The sequence below is a fragment of the Panthera onca genome, chromosome C1 (genome assembly GCF_046562875.1).
Source record: "Panthera onca isolate mPanOnc1 chromosome C1, mPanOnc1 haplotype 2, whole genome shotgun sequence".
Lineage (NCBI taxonomy): Eukaryota > Metazoa > Chordata > Mammalia > Carnivora > Felidae > Panthera > Panthera onca.
In genome coordinates this window covers 1,011,327-1,031,814 of record NC_138346.1, presented here as the reverse complement: position 1 = coordinate 1,031,814, position 20,488 = coordinate 1,011,327, and the positions used below count along the sequence as shown (strand labels likewise).

At 54.9% G+C, this 20,488-nt stretch overlaps 1 protein-coding gene across 7 annotated transcripts in view; it reads left to right on the top strand.

Moving 5' to 3' along the window:
- Window positions 1-20,268, top strand: part of SNED1 (sushi, nidogen and EGF like domains 1) — an 87,709-nt gene extending 67,441 nt beyond the window's left edge. For 3 of the 7 annotated variants that reach the window (XM_078450633.2, XM_078450632.2, XM_060624379.3), the window contains 9 exons: window positions 15-296; window positions 1,448-1,589; window positions 1,674-1,756; window positions 3,247-3,360; window positions 10,969-11,085; window positions 11,619-11,706; window positions 16,083-16,166; window positions 17,007-17,052; window positions 18,760-20,125. In XM_078450633.2, coding sequence (XP_078306759.2) covers window positions 15-296; window positions 1,448-1,589; window positions 1,674-1,756; window positions 3,247-3,360; window positions 10,969-11,085; window positions 11,619-11,706; window positions 16,083-16,166; window positions 17,007-17,046 — 950 coding nt within the window. In that variant the 3' untranslated portion in view covers window positions 17,047-17,052; window positions 18,760-20,125. Of the gene's footprint in view, window positions 1-14; window positions 297-1,447; window positions 1,590-1,673; window positions 1,757-3,246; window positions 3,361-5,728; window positions 6,111-8,814; window positions 9,268-10,968; window positions 11,086-11,618; window positions 11,707-16,082; window positions 16,167-17,006; window positions 17,053-18,759; window positions 20,126-20,157 lie in introns of those variants that run through there. The other 4 variants (XM_060624380.3, XM_060624384.3, XM_060624383.3 and 1 more) reach the window with 4 other exon arrangements.
- The last annotated feature ends 220 nt before the right edge of the window (window positions 20,269-20,488 follow it).

The following is a 20,488-nucleotide window of genomic DNA, read 5'->3' as shown; positions in this document are numbered from 1 at the left end:
TCTGTGCCTATCAGGGCCCCTGCCACCAGCAAACCTGACCGCCGCCAGAGTCACGGCCACCTCTGCCCACGTGGTCTGGGACACCCCCACTCCAAGTACCTTGCTGGAGGCATACGTCATCAACGTGACCACCAGCCAGAGCACCAAAAGCCGCTACGTTCCCAACGGAAGGCTGACGTCCTACACGGTGAGGGACCTGCTGCCAGGGCGGCGGTACCAGCTCTCGGTGACAGCCGTGCAGAGCGCAGAGGGCGACCAACTGCACAGCGAGCCTGCTCACCTCTACATCATCACCTGTGAGTGCAGCCCTACCAGGGCTGGGGGCAGGGGACGGCCACACACACGAGGCCCCGTGGTCTGCTCAGGACCCATGGGGCCATGGTGAGTGCAGGCTGGCCCCTGGTGCTCCCCGTGGGCCACCAGCAGGGCAGCGGCCTGGGCTGCCATCCCTGGGGAGTGGCGTCCTGGCCCAGGAGACGGCTCAGCCCCAGGACCCTCTCCCAGCACAGACCACAACTGACCCACGGACATCAGACAGACAACCTCAAAACAGGACTGTGTTAACGCAGGAGAATTGGGGCTGTGAAAATCGGTGGGGGAGGAAGGACTTGTGTGCGGCTGGCACAAGGTCAGTACACTAGGAATTTGGAGACACAAGCATCTTGCTCCTCACCTTGTCCCCGGGGCGTGGCCGTGCAGCCAGGCCTCACCCATGAGGAGCCGATGGACAGAATGGGAGAGAGAGAGGCCCAGGATGGCCACAGGAAGGGGAGCCTGGGGGAGGCCCAGACAGATGGACGGTGGGAAGAGCTCAGGAACGCAGAGTCTCAGAGAGGCCACATGGAGGACGTGGCCGGCAGGGTCGCCCAGGTCCCTCACAACCCTGCTCACGTTCTCAAGCTGTAGGAAGACGGTACATCCGGACAGGTGCTGCAGTGAGGGCAACGAAGGGAGAAGAAAGAACAGTGGGGTGGACAGTGGCTGAGGCAGAACAGAGCCCCAGAGAGCAGACACGCGGGCACCACGCAGGAGGTGGACGCTTGCTCCGAGAGGTTCAGACCCAGCACGGCTGCATGCACCTGCCCAAGGGAGGGCTGAAGGGCACAGTCAGGCGACAAGGACCCACGGAGGCGCCTCGTCCTCCCGCTCTGGGCGTGTGCAGGGTGGGGGCCTCACTGAGGTGTCCCGTCAGGTCTGAGTGGCTGGCCGTGCCCTGCAGAGCGAGAGCCTGGGCCCAAGGTGGGCCAGGACAGCTTGTCCCGCGAGCCCTGGGACGGGAAGCGGGTGGAGGCGGGGGTGGGCGCGGACAGGGCCCAGGGCTTCTCGGAAAGCCGTGAGCCTGCCTCGAGATCTCGGGCATGCACACACCCCTCCTCAGTCCTCCCCCTCCGAGGGGCCGGGAGGGTTAGGCCTTGTGCAGCCACCCGCTCCTCCCACCCACCTGCAGCCCCAAGGGACGGCGCTGACAGACGCTGGCACAGGGAGGGACTCCATCCACGGGTGCTCAGAAACAGACCGCCCCCCGTGCGCCTGCCGGAGCACCTGCTCAGTGACCGTGACGACCCCGAAGCACAGACCCCGGCCCCCAGGTGCAGCCTCAGCCGCCCCCACCCGGAGCGCGCGGCCCCAGCCACAAGCCCCACAGTGGTGACGCATGGTGACTCCCTTGGCAGGTTCTCGGAGCTTGTGGACGGCAGAGGGCGAGTGAGTGCCAAGTTCGGTGGCTCACCTGGCAAATCGGTCACCGTGAGATCACGTGAGTGCCTCAGCCAGCCCCTGTAGCCTCACTGCCACCTCATCCGGCCCTCGTCCCCAGCACCCTGAGAGCTTAAGGACAACCCTCCCCACCCAACCCCCAACCCGGACACCTGACGCCACCTTCAGCAGGGACCTGGCACAAGGCCAGGCCCTCACACCTGCACAGGCTCACAGGAGCCTTCCTGACCTGGAGCTGAAGTGCAGGTTGCTGGCAGGGCTCGGGGGCACAAGTCGGTCTGAGGCACAGAAGCTGGCCTTGCTTCAGGAGTCCCCACGTGGCTTGCGACACTAAGCAGGAGTGTGACGCCATCTAACTCGTTGCTGCTCCCAGCACACCAGCCTCGCCTGGGGGCTTCTAGAAGTGCAGGGCCCCACCCAGAGCTGTGCAGCTGGAGTCTTTTAACAAGGAGCCAGGTGACGGCAGGCACATTACAGTCAGCAGACTGCACCTCTCCGCCACAGTAAGAGATCGTGTCCCGTGTTCCAGGCAGAGCCTTGGGTTCAGATCCTGCTCGGCCTGGATGGGTGGGATCACCCGTGGCAGGCCGGCAGGCCTCTCTGCAGGGCCCCAGCAGCACAGGGCGTGGGCGATGGGCCCCGATGGCCTGGCCCCTTCTCACGTGCTTCAGCAGGAGCAGGTGGCCAGGAACCTGTCTGCAACAGGTCCTCCCCAAGACTGTGGCACAGCAGGCCAGGAGCCACACGCCCACTGGCTGCCCTGCCCCGAAGGCCCTCAGGACGCTGTAAACCAGGGCCCGTCCTCATGGATTCCCCGGCAGAGAACTTGATTACCAGTTTAGTGAGGATTTTCAACCAACACAGACATTCCTGGGCCAGGGAACAAAAGGGAGAGTGATGAGCGGGTGGTGTCGCAGCCCTGGCGGCCAGCAGAGGAGCAGCCGAATGGCTCGCTGCACACAGCAACCAGGAGCAGGAAGGGCCCGGGCAGGTGTCTGGGCAGCTGCGCAGGCTGGGCTGCGTCTGGACACCCTCCTAAAGCCATTAAGCACACAGGCAGGGACCCCTCAGAAAAGCAGACTTGCACACAGGGGTGGCCAAGTACAAGGTCCGCCTGAAGGTGGATGGGGGTGGAGAAGGCACCACAGCCCTCCAGAAGCAGGGGTGGAGAGAGAAGAGAGCAGAATTTGACCACAGAAGGACAGCACAGCATCAGCCACCTGGAGGGATGGGGCCACCGGGTTGGATAGGACATTCGGCCCAGCCTCAGGCCACCGGTGACCTTCACCAAAGCAGCTGTGAGGTTCAGCAGGGCGGGGAGGAAAGCTCTCCTGCTGGAGGGAGCGCAGGGGCCCGTGGGACTCTGCCCAAGTGGGGGAGGGGGCAGCAGGGAAGTGGGCACCGAGCGCTCGCCACGGCCATCCCTGCACCCTGAGGGAGAGAAGCAGCTCAAGGACACCCAAGAACAATCCTGGGCACGAGGCAGCAGGCTGTGTGGTCAGCACGCCGGGGCGTTCTCGTTTCCCCTAGAACCCACGGCTCTGGCGCAGCTCGAGAACACGGAGGAGGCCCCCAAGCAGGCGCCTGAGCAGGTCGGCCTGGCCCTCCAGCTCCCTGAACACAGCAGCGACAAGGACACGGAAAGTAAGTCAGCAGGAGTGGACTTTCAGAGCTGACCACCTTAGGGGGCCTCAGGGCCGTAGGTGAGGAGGGGGCCGCCCACAGGGAAGAAGCGGGAGACACAGAGCTGCCCAAGGAGCAGCCAAACACCCCGTCCTGGAAAGGGTGGGCAAAGCTCACCACACGGGCCGCGGCACCCACATCTCTGTGTCCAGAGAACAGGCTGGGAGCACACTCACCCAAACGACCCAGGCCTGCCCTGGAGGGACAGCCCCTTCCCCCGCAACAGAAAGCACAGCCCTTGCTTCTCCAGAGGACCGTGCTGAGCAGGGTGCAGAAGTCCCAGAGGGGCAGCCGGGACAGCTACGAGACACACGCCCGTCACCCAAACTCAGACCCCGGCCCCACCTTTCCTCCTCGCTCTAACCCCTGGGGCTGGGTCCCTCTGGGGACCGTTCCTGCAGGACCCAGTGGCCCTTTCTCCCAAGTCACACCACAGGCCCAGGCTGGGCCCTCCCACCAACCAGACCCCAAGGAAGGCGGGAACGGTGAGCCAAGTGCCCGAGACGCCACCTCCGAGGGTGCGTCTCGCCTGCAGGCCTGCCCCGGGTGACCCAAGGACACCCGCACACATCAAGGGCATCTGCGCCAGAGGGTGTGTGTGCCTGGAGTTGCCCTCAGCCCGAGGAGCCCCGAGAGGGTGGTCTGCATGACCCCATTAGTTGAGGTGGGTCCAGAGTAAAGTAAAAATTATGTTGCTGTTGTTTTGTAAGTGACATAAGCACCCGTGTCATCAGAGGGTCTGTGTTAGTCAGCCCTTTTCAATATCAGACGCTGCGTTTCATAAAACTCTGGAACCAGAGAGACGTGAATTACCGCTCCTTCTCAAGGCGGGGGTTCAAGCTGGCCCCGGATGTCACTGCAATCCGCAGTGTTTGCTAATGAGAGCCACGCAGGCAGGCGGGGGAGGGGCAAAAGGAGGTTTCAGGTGATCAACAGGAAAAAAAATCATTAACATCCCGAGGTGTGCAAAGTTAATTGTGGCTTTTGGTTCCTGTTACACCTATTTGGGGACCGTGACAGCCCCTTTTATTTAGTTTAATAAGTTACCTTTTGCTAAGATAATGAGTGACCTTTAGATGTGGAACCCGACCCATGAACTAGAACACGAACAGTAACCTGTATCTTGCTGTTGTACTCCCAGCTAACCATGCCCCTGGACTCCGTGTTAAGTCCCTTTGCTCTGCTGCAGGGTGGGCGGTGGGGAGGGGGCCTCACACATACCCATGTTTGCCTCAACAGTTGAGGTTTTTTAGTTACAAGGTGTCTGCCGTGCACATCCTCCCGGACTGTCAGTAAGGTCGGTCAGAGCTGTCGTTCGCGGCCACAGCTCATTCACGCACGAGTGAATTCGCCGCAGCCTTGTCCACTCTTTGCCCAGAGGGCACCTGGGTCGTGTTGGGCTGTCACTGGCAGCATCACTATCAAGTTCCTACATGTATCCCCTGGCACACGTGCAAGAGTAGAAACGCTGGGCTTGGGATCTGTGAAAGCCCAAGTCACCCAAGAGTGCGAACCTGTTTTCTAAGTGGGGGCGTGAGTTCATACTCCCTCCAGCTATGATCAAGAGTGTGGTTAAGCCAGTCTCTCTAAAACTGATCTGGCAGGGTTTCCAGATTCTGCCAGTGGAATGGGGATGAGGCACACCCCTTGGGATCTGGATTTGTGTCTTGAATGAGGATATGGTCAAGCGTCTTTTCACTGGTCTTGACCAAAGGCTCTGGGTCCACCGCTCTGTTCCACTGTTTTGCCTTCCTGAAGCCAACACCACGATTTTAATGGCGCTATCTTTGGTAAGGCATGCTATCCCTCAGGGCCCACCCACTCACTCCGACCTTCAGTGTTGGCTGTTCTTGGTCCTCTGTCTTTCTATAAAAGTTTATAACCAGGGGCACTTGGGTGGCTCAGTAGGTTGAGCGCCAGACTTCGGCTCAGGTCATGATCTCATGGTTTGTGGGTTCGAGCCCCGTGTCAGGCTTTGTGCTGAAACTCAGGGCCTGGAGCCTGCTTCGGTTTCTGTGTCTCCCTCTCTATCTCTGCCCTTCCCCTGCTCGTGCTCTCTCTCTCTCTCTCTCTCCAAAATAAATAAACATTAAAAAAAAAATGTTTTTAAGTCTATAACCATCTTGTGGAGTCCCACAAAGCACTTGGGATTTGGCCCTACATGCCTGAAAATGCTCTTAGTAGCTGTCACATTTGACAGACAATTTGAGTGGGTATAAAATTCGAGGTTCAAAGGTTGTCTACCTTTCAGTTCTTCAAACATTAGTCCCCTGTCATCTGTCCAGCACTGCTGTCAATGGGTGTCAATCTTATTCCTGTTTCCTTGTAGGATATCTGCTCATTTTCTCCGGAAGCTCTTAGACTTTTCTTTCTCAAGGAAAGGAGGATCCCCAGAGAGCCCTAGACACCCAAAGACTACAATTAACACTCTTGATTGGTGTTTCTTCACCAGGCAGCTCTCCGGGTTAGGGGTGCACCTTTGAGCTCCCAGGGGAAGTTCATGGAGAGGAGGAGGATCCCCAAGATCATAACCTGCCCCTACAGAGGTCTGGAGTGGCCACTGAGGCTAGTCAAATTCTTCCTGTTTTCTCCAAATTCTCACCCCAGCAGGATTTGGGGGTTCTCCCGGTTTTATCCCCTGCATACCAGAGACAGGCAGGCAGTCTCCATCCTTGGGTGACAGCAGCAAGGGCAGAACTTACACCTCTTTACTCTGTGACTTATCATCACATAGGAGCCTCCCACTGCCACCACCCCAGAGTGCAGCCATACCCATTCCCCACCCCGTTCAAAACAGCCACCTCTGTTAAAGGGTGCGTAGGTCACAATAAACTCAGGATTCAGTGGGCTGACTTCACAAGATGAGGCTACAGTGGGCAGTGCCCCGGTGAAAAATCCCACTGCTGCATGAACTGCAGGCGTAGGGCCTCAGCTGCCCAAGAGAGGAGCGAACATCAGTCAGTCTCTGCAGCCTGGTGTCCCGATCACAAAGGGTGAGGGTAGCCGGCAGAGGCTCACGGGCTCCACACAGGCCTGCGCACTGCCATGTTCCGTAAGCTTGCCATAAAATACCTGTGGACATGGTGTATAGAGTCTAAATTCCATATGGAATTGGAAGGGACCCGGAATAACAAACACGATCTTTAAAAAGCAGAAAGACCCATACACCCCGTCGTCAAAACTTACCACAGAGCAACGGTAATAGGTCAGTGTGATACTGGCACAAGGACAGGCTTATAACCAACAGAACAGAACTGAAAGCCAAGAAATAAACCCATATGTCTGTGGTCAACTGATTTCAACAAGGAGGCCAAGACCATTCAATGGGGGAAAGAACAGCTTTTGACACATGGGAGCTGGGAACCCTGGACGTCCACATGCAGAAGAATGAAGTCAGACCTCAACTTCACACCATACACAAAATTAACCCAACAGACCAACTACTTAAATCTAAGAGCAAAAACTGTAAAACTCTCAGGAAAAAACACAGGGGTAAATCTTCATGACCTTGGATTTGGCAAAAGACTTTAGATAGACGCCAACAGCCTGAGCAACAAAAGAAAAAAAGGCAGATTGGACTCATCAAAATGTAAAGCTTTTTGTGCTTCAAAGGACGTTATCAGGGAGAAGACAGCCCAGAGAATGAGAGACGATATCTGCAAACATATACCTGAAAGGCATTTGTATTCAAACTATATAAAGAATAACTTTGCCTGAATAAAAAATAACCCTATTAAGAAACAGACAAAAGGATCTAAACACTTATTTCTAGAAGGAAGATACACAAATGGCCAAGAAGCCCACGAAAAGATGTTTGACATCATTAGGCATCAGGGAAACGCTAGTCAAGACCACAGTGAGATGCCACCTCACACCTGCAGGATGGCTAGAACGAAAAGATGACAATGAGCACCGGTGAGGATGTGGAGAAACTGCTGGTGGGCACGTAGAGTGGTGCAGCATGACGGGGGAAGGCAGGTGCAGCACGGGGCGGGGGGGGGGGGGGGGGGGGGAAGGGAGGACAGGTGCAGCGCGTGGGGGGAAGGCAGGTGCAGCGCGTCGGGGGAAGGCAGGTGCAGCAGGTTGAGGGAAGACAGGTGCAGCATGGCGGGGCTGGGGGGAACACGGTCTGGCAGTTCCTCAAAGCACTGAACAGAATTATATGACCCAGAAAATTCCACCACTCCTAGGTATGTACCCGAGAGAAATGAAAACAGATGCCCACACAGGGACTTGTGCACGAATGCTCATAAGAACATCATTCACCATCCCCAAAAGATGGAAACGACCCAAATGTCTACCAACTGGCGAACGGATACACGGAACGTGGTCCACACAGTGGAACATGATTCGGCCATAAAAAGGAATGAAGTACTGGCACAGGCCACAACGTAGGTAAACCTGGAAAACGTCATACTAAGTAAAAGAAGCTACTCACAGTAGACTCTATATAATATGGTTCCACTCACATGAAAGTGCGGAATAGGGAACTCGACAGTGACAGTAGAGTCAGCGGCTGCCTGGGACTGGGGGTGTGAGTAGAGGCGAGTAGAGGGGGTGACCGCCCGGGGGTACAAGCGTAGCGTGGGGGATGACAGCTAAGGGATGTGGGGTTTCTTTCTGAAATGACAAAAACATTCTAAAATTGACTGTCGCGATGGATGCACCTATCTCTGAATGTGCTAAAAACTAATAAACTACACACTTAAAATGGGTGAACCATATGGTATTTAAACTATATCTCAATAAAGCTATTATTAAAACGTAACGTGCAGACCAGTGTTTTCAGTATCTCTTTTGTGTAGAAAAGTGGGGAAGGGATATACGAATACACCTATTTTCTTATATTTAAAAAGAAATAAAACTAACAAAAATGGTTGTATGAGGAAGGAAATTAGAACAAGGAAGTAAAGGGATGGTGGTGGATGCTAGACTTCCCTGAATGTATCTTTATAGTTTTTATTTTAGAACGAAGAAAGTGTTTTTTTTCCAAATGACACACAGAAAAAGCAACACCTAAAAACTGAAAACAAACTGAAATAAATAAACCTATTTACCATGTTGATGGCATAACCAGACAGGAAAAAAGTATCATTTCAAGTGATTTTAAAAACAGCCTTCTGACTATTCATTCCTAGAAGGATATATTTAATAAGAAGAACTCTTATTACGAGAAGAATTGAGAGAAATTTAAGGCTGTACTCAATGGTCTCAATGTTAGTAGAAACAGTGGTACTATTTAGAATTGTTACATGTACACCGTGGGATAACGAAAATAATTATGTTAATGCCACCAAGATTTTCAGTGTAGAGAGAGACAATATAAAATCAAAGAAGTAAAATCCCTGTGTCTCCCTTCTTAACTAAATATTGATATAAACTCACAATTTGTTTACTTTTATTTTTAAATCTAAGTTCCTAGTTCCGTCCACTGAAAAGGCCTGAAGCACTGACACCCCAGGAGCAGTGAGCACCTTGGCCGCCCAGACCGTGGGTTCTAGACGCCACCCTCCAATTAAAGGAACCAGGGGTCTTTGGAGAAGCGGCTGATTCCAAGACTGAAGCAGAATATGGACAAAATATACCCAGGACATACTTGTAAAACAAGCAAGCTTTCAAAGACAACTGGGGTTTTATCTCCTGAGCACAAGAACAGACCTGAAAGGCTCCCACAGGCAGAGGACGGATAACCGGGGCATCTGGATAACCGAAGACTCATGGCAGCTGCAGACTGAGTCCCATCAAATACAGAAGCATCTCTGAGTTGACGATGGCACTGAGAGCAAGCACCATGTGCTGGTCCCTTTTAGAGCTGGCTGGGGACCAATGCTTACTCTGCAAGTGTACAAATAAAGGGCAGGAATGAAGCCTCTGTCTGGCCTGGCCTATGTGGACTGTAGTTCAGGGTGACCAGATAGTGGGCAAGGGAAAGCAGGTCCTCACAGGAGGCCTTCCAGCCAAGGAACGCAGAAGAGTTACAGTTGGGGTTAGATGCGGCCCTAGTGAGATCACGGAACTGGGACTCAAGATCTCCTGACACTCAAGCCGTCAGGTGCAGAGCCTATCAGAACTTTCTCCTGGATTAATCAGGCTGCCGATGCTGAAGCAGTGAGCAATCCCCACATCGCTAAAACTGGAGACAGAGACATCACATGCCTCCTGGAGTAGCGAAGGGGGAAGGGGGAAGCAGTCCTGCAAAGACCACTTGAAACCGAACCCTATCAAGCCCTCTCTCTGATGATCAGCTTACAGGAAATGTGGGGATCGGAGATGAGTTCGTGCCACAAGAAAGCAATAAGTCCAGGAGGGAGATTCTACAGGACAAATGACCTGGTTTCTTTAATAAATGCAGATGGGGGAAAGACGAAAAGTTACACATTAAAAGAGAGATACATCAAACTAAGGCAGTGTGTCCTTAGGACTCCTAATTAGATCAGACCAGCTGGAAATGACATTTTTAAGATGATCAGGGAAAACCTGAACAAGGACTGCGATTTCTTACAGTACTAAGGAGCTACTGCTGATTTCACAGAAATAGCATTGTGCTTACATAAAAATGTATAAAAATCTGTACGTATCAGACACCTGCTATATTTATAGGTGAAATGGTTTCTGTGAACTGCTTCAAAATTCTTCAGTGAGAAATGGAAATAGATTAAATGAGATTGGCAAGATACCAAAGATCCCTGAAGCTGAGCGATGGCTCATGGGGCTCTTCATACTCGACATTTTATAGATTTCTAAGTTTTCAACAATAAAACTTTCATGTAAAAGCTGACGACTCACCTTTAGCACACCAGGAAAGGCAAGAAGACAAGTCCCAGAGCAGAGTCAGGGGAGGAAGGAGGAAAAGTGGAGTAGATACAGTGAGGAATGAGAACCAGCCAGCACAGAGCCCCCAAGGGCCAGGAGGGCCCAAGGGAGGTGTGAGGCCTGCGGTCAGCACCCAGCCGCGAGGAGGTCTTGAGAAGGGGGCGTGGGAGGAGATGCAGAGGGGACGGGCCTTCTGCTACTGGAAGTGGTTGTTGTGCACAGTTCTCACTCTTTCGTGTTCCTCGATTTTTTAAGTTAAAAAGGAAAACAGCAGGTATCTTGACAAAGCTAAAGAAAAAGAAAACAAAGGACAGGTCTAAGGGAAAAAGCCGGGCCTGGCCCTCCCGGGCAGCAGCACGGACCACCCTCTGCCTCCAGCCGCCAGCAGCGCGGTGAGGAGGCCGGGGAAGACACCGGCATGGAGGCCTGCAGAGGGCTGGCTGGGGACTTGGGGACAGGCACTGGAGGACAAGGAGGGGGCTCCAAGTGCAGGGTGGCAGCGGCGGGGACCGCAGGCCGGAGCGGGGCTGGAGTGTCTCTGCACTGCGGGCCCCAGAGTCATCCCCCTCCCTGGAGGTGCAGGGTCAGGGACAAGCACACTGAGGCCAACCTTCCCACCTCTGCTCTGGGACCGCTTGAAAGCGGACCACCCCCAGGGCCCAGGAGCGCTGCGGACAGCAGGAGGCAGCCACGGGGCAATGTTGGCAGCCCTTCCTCTGGGGTCCCGGCAACTAACTGCTCATGGCTTGTTCGCAGACACTCCTGGGAACTGTTCAGAAAACCCCTGTCAGAACGGAGGCACCTGCGTGCCAGGTGTGGACACCCACAGCTGTGACTGCAGCCCAGGGTTCAAAGGCAGACGCTGTGAGCTGGGTAAGTCGGGGGCTGCTCCCTCCTGTGGGGACCCAGGCCTCAAATCACCTGTCACAGCCAACTGTGATGGGAACCCTGGGCCCAGGGTGGGCTTGCCACAAGGACCTCCGACCTCCAGGTGCCAGGATGAGGGCCCAGCTTTGGTGCCCCAGACCCCGGTGCCCAGGTAGGGATATTGAGGCGCAGTTTGTTCCGAAGCACCAGGGTGAGGGGTGCTGCCCAGAGAACAGGGGAGGCTGGGGACAGTCAGAAAGCAAGGGACATGGAGCATCCCCAGAGCCAGAGGTGGGAGCAGGGGCCAGACATGGCAGCAGGAGGGAGAAGAGCCACAGGCCTCCCCCACTGAGAAGAATCTGGGACTGAAGTGGGGGGGGGGGGGGCGGTGGACGAAGTCTCCACAGCAGCTGCTCACCCCCGTGGCCGGGCAGAGCCGACAGCCTGGGGCTGCCAGGGGCCAGGGCAACCCCGCACTTGTGGGAGGGGTGCGACCTCAGGGCCAAGCCTCGGCCCTCTCCCTCCCTCTGTGCCGGCAGCCTGCACCAAGGTGCCGCAGCCCTGCACTAGGCTCTTCTCCGAGACCAAGGCCGTGCCCGTCTGGGAAGGAGGAGCCTGCCACCACGTGTAAGTTTCTTTCCTGCTCTCACCACATTTGTGGAAAGTTCCCGGCTTCCAGAAGTGCTTTCACAAAGCCCAGCTCGCCCACCCTTAGAAGCCCCGAGGAGCTCTGGGGGTCGAGGTCACACAGGGGCTTGCACCCATTCCCTCCATGTAACACATCAGGAAGCTGAAGCAGACGGCTGAATAGCTTGTCGAGTCCGTGCAGGGAACCCTGGTCCCCTGGCTCCTGACCCCTCGGACCTTCCTCTCCCGCACCCTTGAGTGGCATCACCCCACCCCCTCACTGGACGGCAGGGCAACATGTACATCGGTGTCAGGAAATGACGTCCCCTCCTCTCTGCCTCCGAGCCCCCAGGAAAGATAAGCAACCGCACAGGAGAACGCACGTCTCCGTCCTGCCGTTAGGTCATGACGTTCACGCCTTGGCTTCCCCATCTGTAAAATGGGTTGCAGAGGGAGAGCTGGCCCGGCTCATCTCACAGGACCTTTCTTGCTAACACCCTGTGGCCCTTTGGGTCATACTTACAATGTATTTGGTTAACAAACAGACTCGGCACATGCCCGTGAGCAGAAGTGGCCAAAGTCCTGCCCTCGCCATCCTTCCACTTTCGATGAGACAGGACACCAGCAGCAGGAGCATGTTATGTAGGGCTGGGGAAAAGATGAACAGGTGGGGCCAGGAGAGCCAGGGTTGGGGGACGGGGAGGGGCCAGCTGTAGCATCACACAGGGTGTCACGGGAAGCCTCGTGGCAACACGACATTGAACAGACACGGAGGGGGTGAGGGATACCTGAGGGGAGAACATTCCAGAAAGTCAAAGTATCAGTCGCCAAGGCCCTAAACCAGGAACACGTCTGCCTGTCTGAGCACCGGCAAGGAGGCCAGTGGGGCTGGAGGGGAGCCAGGGGAAGTGGTGGTCAGGTGGGCCAGCAGGAACCCAGCAGGGTTCTGGAGGCCCTTGGAAGGACGCTGGCACGTGTTCTGAAACGGGAGCTACCGAGGATGCCGAGCGGAGGAGTGACCTGTTTGGTTACGTGTCTAAAGATCACTCTGGATGGGATGCGGGAAGGCCAGGTAGGTTTGCTCTGAACGTGGACCGGAAGCCAGGCCTCGCACACGGCAGGAGCACACAGGCGTGCTGAGCTGCACTGGCGCGCGTGGATCCATGCGCACAGACCGTCTGAGTTTGGTTCTGTGGAACGGCAGCCCTAACCTGCAGCGCCCCCGTCTCCCAACTGAGCCAGAGACACCGGTGCCTGCTAGGCCCACCCGCCCGTCAACAGCTCTCCATCCTCTCACCCTGACCACATGTCCGGAAGTGACTTTCTCGTGTTCAGCACGTGGGGGTCTTGCTTTACATCCAGTCTGACGCCTCTGGTTTTTACTGGGGTGTTTACACCAGCTACATGTTGCCGTGATGACCGGCGTGACTGGGTGTAAATCCACCGTATTGCTGTGCGTTTTCTATCTGTCCCATCTGATCGCTGTTCCTTTTCCTCTCTTTTCCTGCCTACGTTCGGACCAATTACTTCCTAGGATTCTGTTTTACCACTGCGGTTGGTTCACTGATAATACTTGCTTGGTCGAATGTTCTGTGGTGACTACGCCTGTGGGACTCACAATATGCATTTTCAGCTCAGCACAACATACCTTTAACCGCTGCCACACAAGCTCAGGATAATGGAAGGCTCCCGCTACCGCAGGCTCACTTCCCCTCGGGCTGTCAACGACCGTAGCCAGACGTTTTACTTCCAGTCGGAACCATACAGTATGGTGTGCCGGCTCTCAAAGGACAGTTACCTTTTGAAAAACCGTTGAGAGTCAAGTCTTTTGTGCTCCCTCCCATGTTCATCCCCAGCGCCTGGTATTCCTTCCTACAGACCCAAGACGCCCTCAGGCACCATTTGCCTGAACAACTTCCTGTGGCCCTTCTTACAGTGCAGGCCTGCTGGCGGTGAACTCTCTCTGCTTTTGTCTGGAAAGGGTTATTTCGCCTTCATTTTTGAAGGATGTATTTGCTGAATGTAGAATTCCTGGCTGACAGTTGTGTTTTTCCTTTTGGCGCTTTAGAGCGGCGCCTCCTTGTACTGTGACTTGCGTGGTCTCAGGAAGACTGCACTCATTTTTTTTTTTTAATGCTTATTTATTTTTGAGACAGAGAGACAGAACTCAAGTGGGAGAGGGCAGACAGAGAGACAGAGAGACAGAGACAGAATCTGAAGCAGCTCCAGGCTCTGGGCTGTCTGCACAGAGCCCAACACGGGGCTCGAACTCACAAACCAGGATATCGTGACCTGAGCCGAAGTCGGACATTTACCAGACTGAGCCACCCAGGCGCCCCAGGCTGCACTCACTCTTCTCCCCCAGTGTGACGTGACCCCCCCCCCCCCACCATGGCTGCTTTTATGTCTCTTCTACCGTCTCTGGGAAACCTGAGTGTGCTGCATTTGGACGTGCTCGTGTACATGGTTTGCTCTCAGGAGTTTGTTGGGCTTCTTGTATCTCTGGGGTTCGGGCCCTTATTCTTCAGGTATCCTTACCGTCCCTCCATTTCTCTCCTGTCCCGTGACTCCAATCATGCAGGTGCTAGACTGACATAGTCCCTTCAGCTCCCCAAGGTGCTTTTCATCATTTCCAGCCTTTCTTCTACTTCACTGTAGATCGATTCCACGGCTGTGCCTTTGAGCTCCATGATCTTTCCTTCTGCACGGTCTCACCTGCCATCAATCCCACTCACTCAGCAAAATCTTCACTTCGTCATCTCTGGAAATCCAATCTAGTCTTTTCGCACGTCTTTCCTCTCCACCCTCACTGCTTCTGTTTTCCTTCGGATCACAGAACGTATGGGAGCAAATCTGTGACACGTTTTATGGTCCTTGTCTGGTCTTCCTGCCATTGCACTCCCGTCTGAGTGTCTTTCTATTCAATTATTGTTTGTTGTTCACAGGTCACATTTTCTTGATACTTTGTATGAGTCTTTGAATGTCTTGTAATTTTTTGTTGGATGCCGGACATTGTGCACTTTGTTACTGAGTGCTAAGTTTTTTTTTGTGTGTATTTCCAAGAACCTTTAGTTATGTTCTACAAGGCAGCTGATTTTAGTTTGATCTTTTTGAAGGCTGTTTTAGGGTGATTTGTCTTCATTTTCCCTCCTTCTAAACCATGGTCTTTCTGGAGCTTCTATCTTATGGATAGAAGATTGCTCTAGCTCAGTTGTTCAGCTTCTCGGTAGTTCCCCCTGCCCAGCCTCAGGGGACTCTACCACACGTGTGCACAGCTTAATTTTCAAAGGGACCCTTCTCCAGGCTTCAGCTCGTCCTCTACATAGCTCCCTCCTCCCCAGTGCTCTGCCCCACAGACCACAGCTGCCTCTACCTCCTCAATTCTCACCTCTGTTCCCTCAACTCAGTGTGACCACTGCTTGGCTCCCGCGCGCCTCCCCCCCCCCCCCACTGCCACCACCCTGCAGTGCACCACCCCTCCCCCCCACCGCCACCCTGCAGTGCAGTCCAAAACATGCCTCCAGACTGAATTCAGGGGTTACAGGGCTCATTTCATGTGTCCCTTGTCTCAAGCATCACAGTCTTGTACTGTATGTTTTCTAACATCTGAAAACTGCTGCTTACATTTTGTCCATGTTCTCCAGTTGTTCGTATTAGGGGGTTAACTCCAGATCTTGTTACTCCCTGGTGGCCACAAGTGTAAGACTTAACCAAAGGCTTTAAGTCCCAAGGGCTCTCCTAGACTGAACATGAGTTGGAGGTCTGCCCATCAAACTCCCTGGATCTCCCTTTCCAACAGCTCTGACATTTGAGAGCTTTAACAACAAACACTTTCCTGTTCATTATTGTCTACAAATCTGTGAGAGGTAACACGAATAATTCCCATTTCACACAAAACTGAGGCCTAAGTTCCAGACACACACTCCAAGTAGACTAGTTAATAAATGGGAGGCAGGGCTGGAGTCTACACTGTCCGTGGCAAGCACCTGCATCTTCAAGGCTCTCAAACTTCTCCAAGAACTTCCCCTAAGACAGAAAAGTCGTACTGTATCAAGGCTTCAGCAAAACACGTGCTTGAAATTTCTCCTCTCACGTCTTAATATCATTTTTTTGCCCACATTTCTCAAAATGCATATTTAAAATGGGTGTATCTTATGTACATTATGCCTCAGGGCAGTCAATCTTTTTTTAATTATATGACTTTTATGTTGGACACTTTATTACATCCACGTGAGATAAAGTTTTATTTAGAAAATAATGACCTGTCCCTCGAACACGTGCACGGTCAGTCACTGTGGGCCCGTGAAGCCTAGGTGAGGCAGCTGGGCAACATCCTGCTCTAGTTTCTGGCTTCACAGAACTTTCTTGTGACACAGGTATAAGAGAGTCTACAAGGTGCACCAGGACATCTGCTTCAAAGAGAGCTGTGAAAGCACGAGCGTCAAGAAAACCCCGAACAGGTGCCATCTCAGGGAGGAGGCCCACACGGTGTTCTGCGTATAGCTCACAGGGTAACGGGGCAAAGGCGGCCCTGGGGGCTGAGCCCTGTGGGGTGCCACAGCCCTGTGGGCTGAGCCAGGCTGTCTCGTGTGTTTGTCCAAATGTCCAGCCCCGTACGGACACTCCACTTAGAAACTGTGTGCACGTACGTGTGCACCTGAACACACACAGACTGGTCAAGCCAGGCATGGTGGGTGCGGGGGAGACCACACAGTGGGTGCTGGGGGTCACACGGTGGGTGCTTAGAGGGTCTCTGGTTATGCATGTTCACACAGTACGTGTGGTTCACACAGCACCTGTGAATTGGGAAGCAGGGGACATCAATGACAGGTGCACATATGTAACTGCAAATATAGTAAATCTCTACTTTTTATTTACTCACAGCCAGGTTCTTTCCCCAAAGGGCCCAAGGGACTCACAGGAGTTATCACATAATGTACTGCCCGAGTACATTATATGCTTTCCAAACAGAAGAGTCCTCACCCCAGTCGCTCCGACAGACCAACCAGTAACCACACACCTTAGCTTTTGCATTACTGACTGCCAGGGAAAGACCGCGGTGTGCAATTCGACACCTGCTTGGCCAAACACGTACCTGTCCCTTCCACTCTCCTTCTCCCCGTGACTCACAGTCGGTCAAGTGGGTGCACAGACACTAAAATGCTAGTCTCCGCATCAGCGCCTCGCTAGCGGTGTTCCCCAAAATGGAATATACCTGAGCCAAAGAAGGGACCCCAGCAGGCAGCCTGGGCTCCGGGTACACAGTTTCTTTTCTGTTAAACCGCCTTTTCCTATTTCAGGAAACAAAGTAACAACAGTCCGACACTGAAGAAATCTTAGGTACAGGTATGTCTCCCACCACGGCTGGGTGGCTGGTGGAGCCGCTGGGAGGTCGGAGGGGCTGGCGCGGCAGGCGGGCCCCGGGAGGGCTGCCATCTCCTTGGGGCCCAGCTGTACCCTATTACAAACCCCCAGACCAGGGGGTTCAGAACTCTCTGAGGGGGCTACAACGGGAGAGAAAAAACAAATACCCAAGGCCTCCGAATAGACATAAACCTGGTAAGATGCACCTGGGGGTGAGCACAAGTCTCACTCCACCTCCAGCAAATGGAGAAACCCCTCCCAGCCCCCCAGCAGCAGCAGCAGGGGGCAGGACTGACGGGGGCTGCCGGGAGGGGTGGTGGCAGGGGGGGAGCTGGGAAGGGAGGGTGGTCGGAGGGGCCTGGGGAGACGCAGACCCAGGGGCACAGGGGTTCAAGGGAGGGCTCCCAGACTCCGTGAATGGCGATACGTTGAAAGAAAAAATGGGGTGAGGGACCTTGATCACGTAACTTTGGGGAAGTCGTGACGACTCCCTCACTGGGCAATTCCCAATGGACGCAGAAATCCTGAGCATTCGGAATCCTGGAATGAGAGAAACTCTCTAGCCCTATTCTTGTTTGATCTGGCATTTCCCAAACTCCCCTGGAAACTCCACGCCACCCGGCTTACTCGCCACCCATAAACTCTGTCCAAGTCTTCCTAACAGTCAGGGACATATTGGGTTGAACCACGAAGACCCGTCTACAGCCCAGAATCAGTCCCACGCTGAGCGTCACCGGGAATAAGGTGGCACACCGCCCCCCACCCCCACCCCCACCCAGGGCAGCTCACTCCTCCTGCTCCATAAATGAGCCTCCCGAGTCCATCCTCCTGGTGTTGAGAGGAAAGTGAGGCACCTCAGGGAACAGGCAGCTTCAGCACAGGCTATACCGTCTTACGGACCGAGGAGATGAAGGAGGAATGTTTCTCAGAGCCTTTCCAGACAAGCAGAAGCAAAAGAGCCTCGCAGGGGAGGCGCCACCACAGGAAGCGTGTTCACCCCAGCCAAGGTGGGGAAGCCGAGGCCGGGGTCCGCACAGCGCGGCCTTGGCAGCCGTCCCCGGGCCGACTGCTCAAAAAGCCTCTGCGTTCAGCTCGTCTACTCAAAGGCATCATTCCCCTCCCATTTCATACCCCACAGACACACAATGCAACACACGCCCCACGGCTCGCGAGCAATTTGCTACCAGGACAAGAACCCGCAAGTATAGCTTGGGTCTGAAACCTTTGTATCACAATAAGTCACCTGAAAGAATAATACCTTTCTCTAAAACTCAACAAGTCCATTAGTATAAGAACAAATCAGAAACCCTCAATTAACTCCCAGATCATCAAATACTAGCTTCCAGGACACCCATTCTTCAAACAATGGAGAAAACACCACCGAGAGCAGTTCATTTCAATCCAGAGCAACAAGGGACAGCCTGTGTCTTCAGAGCCAAGGTCCAAGGGCATCGCCTAACGGAAGGGAGCCGCCCGAACGCCCCTACCGCGGGGTGGCGCAGCCAGAGCTCCTCCGCACACCTGCCCTCCCCCTGCTGCGTGTTGGAGAGCTCAGCGAGGCTCTGATGCGACAGGAACACGGGGCCACCTGGGGGCGGGGACCGAGCACCGCCAAGGGAACAGGAAGCTGCGTTTTAAAGAGGTATGGGTATCACTCTCCTCACGCCCCGTTCTCTTTCTCCTTCAAAGGGTTCAGGACGTCCTTGTTACACTCCTTCAACCTCGCGAGCTTCCAGAGCCCAGAAAGACGGGGCTAAAAGTGGACTGAGACGGGCGCCTGAGACATCAGGTCCTGGCTAGCGCCCGTCCCCTCTGCAGCTTCCCTCCCCCGCCTCTACGAGACAGACGGCCAAGGCCACGCCAGGGACGCCCTCTGGGCTGAGTCACCTCCAGGCTCCGCGACGCTTCTGGCAGCCCGTGCTGTAAGCCCGGCTGCCGTTTCCTACTGCCGTTTCCTACGGGGACAGCCCAGGCATCGGCCTGGATAAGCGAGGCAGCCAGCCAGGAACGCTCCTGCGACATCCAGATACCGGCTCTGGGACTCCGAGGTCGGGGGGGGGGGGGGGCGGGGGGCAGTTCTCCCCCGGAGACCTCACAGTCACGCTGAGGACGAGCCGCTCTCAAGCCCCCCAGGCAGAGCCGGCGGCACCGGGAAGGGGCCGCGATGAGGCGCCACGGCGAGGGAAGCCGAGGGCTGGGCGCCCGCCGGACCCTCCTCCACCATCGCCCCCGCTCGTCTGCTGCAGGCGCGACCCGGCACCCGGTCCAGCAGATTGGAAAGAGAAAGTACAATAAATACGAAGATGGGGTTTACACACTTCCAGCCTCCAACCCTTTCCCAAACAGTGACTATTTTTGGCTCCGTGGACCAGACGGTCTCCGCGGCAACGACTCAGCTCCGCGTTCACAGCAGCGCTGCCACAGACGTGTGACCGGACGGGTGTGGCTGTGATCCAGTAAGACCTCATCTACCCACTTGGCTAAGCCCCGCTCGATCGGGTCACCCAGGCCTCAGCCTCGCGCAGAGAAAGCCATGCCCCGATGACGTACCTCGGCAGCAAAGACCCCGGAACTGCACAGAAGCCCCGTGCGAGCCCCCCAACTCGGGAAGCCGAGGGGGTACCCACGGCGCACAGCAGGGGCTCCTTCCTCCTCTCGGGGCCGGGTGCCACGGAGACCCGACCGTGCCGGAGATGCTCAGCCTGTGCCTTGAGCGACACTGCTGTAGGCGGTCGGCTCGCGGCTGTTCACACACTTCCGCCTCTGCAAGCAGGGGGCCGCGCAGCCTCGCCACATATGCCTTCCAGAGTCTTCTACCAGCAGTCTTCTCCCTGCGGAGGCCCAAACCAAGCAAGCCAACCCACCTCGAGTCGCATACATTTTAGGAGCCGACCCAACCTGAACTGGAGCCCCTGGGCGCCTCCCACGGACACTGCCCCAAGTCAGCATTCCAGCACAGAGAGGGCTCCTTCCTGTCGTCTTTTCTAAAAACACTTTTTTGAAGAGTTAGAGTATATTTTAGGCTTTTTGTTTTCATTAAAATTTTGTGTGCATATGTCTGTGTATTATGCGATTTGTCCTTTTCAGAAAGGAAAGACGGTCATTTCAAGAGCATCCCCAGTGACCCAGGCCCGCCTGGAGAAGACGGGGGAGCTCACTGCGGGCTCCGGCACTGGGGGAGTGAGAGGAGACCACGTACAGACACGCGTACTGCTGACTTCTGCTGTGTCCCTGGGACCTGTCGCTGTGTGCCTACGGAAAGCTACAGCATCACCAGCAAGTGGCAAGATCAAGTGATATCACTGGAAAAGTAGATGAAACTTTCTACTGCGATGCTAATGACCTCAAGCCCCTCAGCCGTGAGGCGAACACTAGCGTGTTTCAGTTTTTAACTCAGAAACGTTTGTTTCTACAAGAA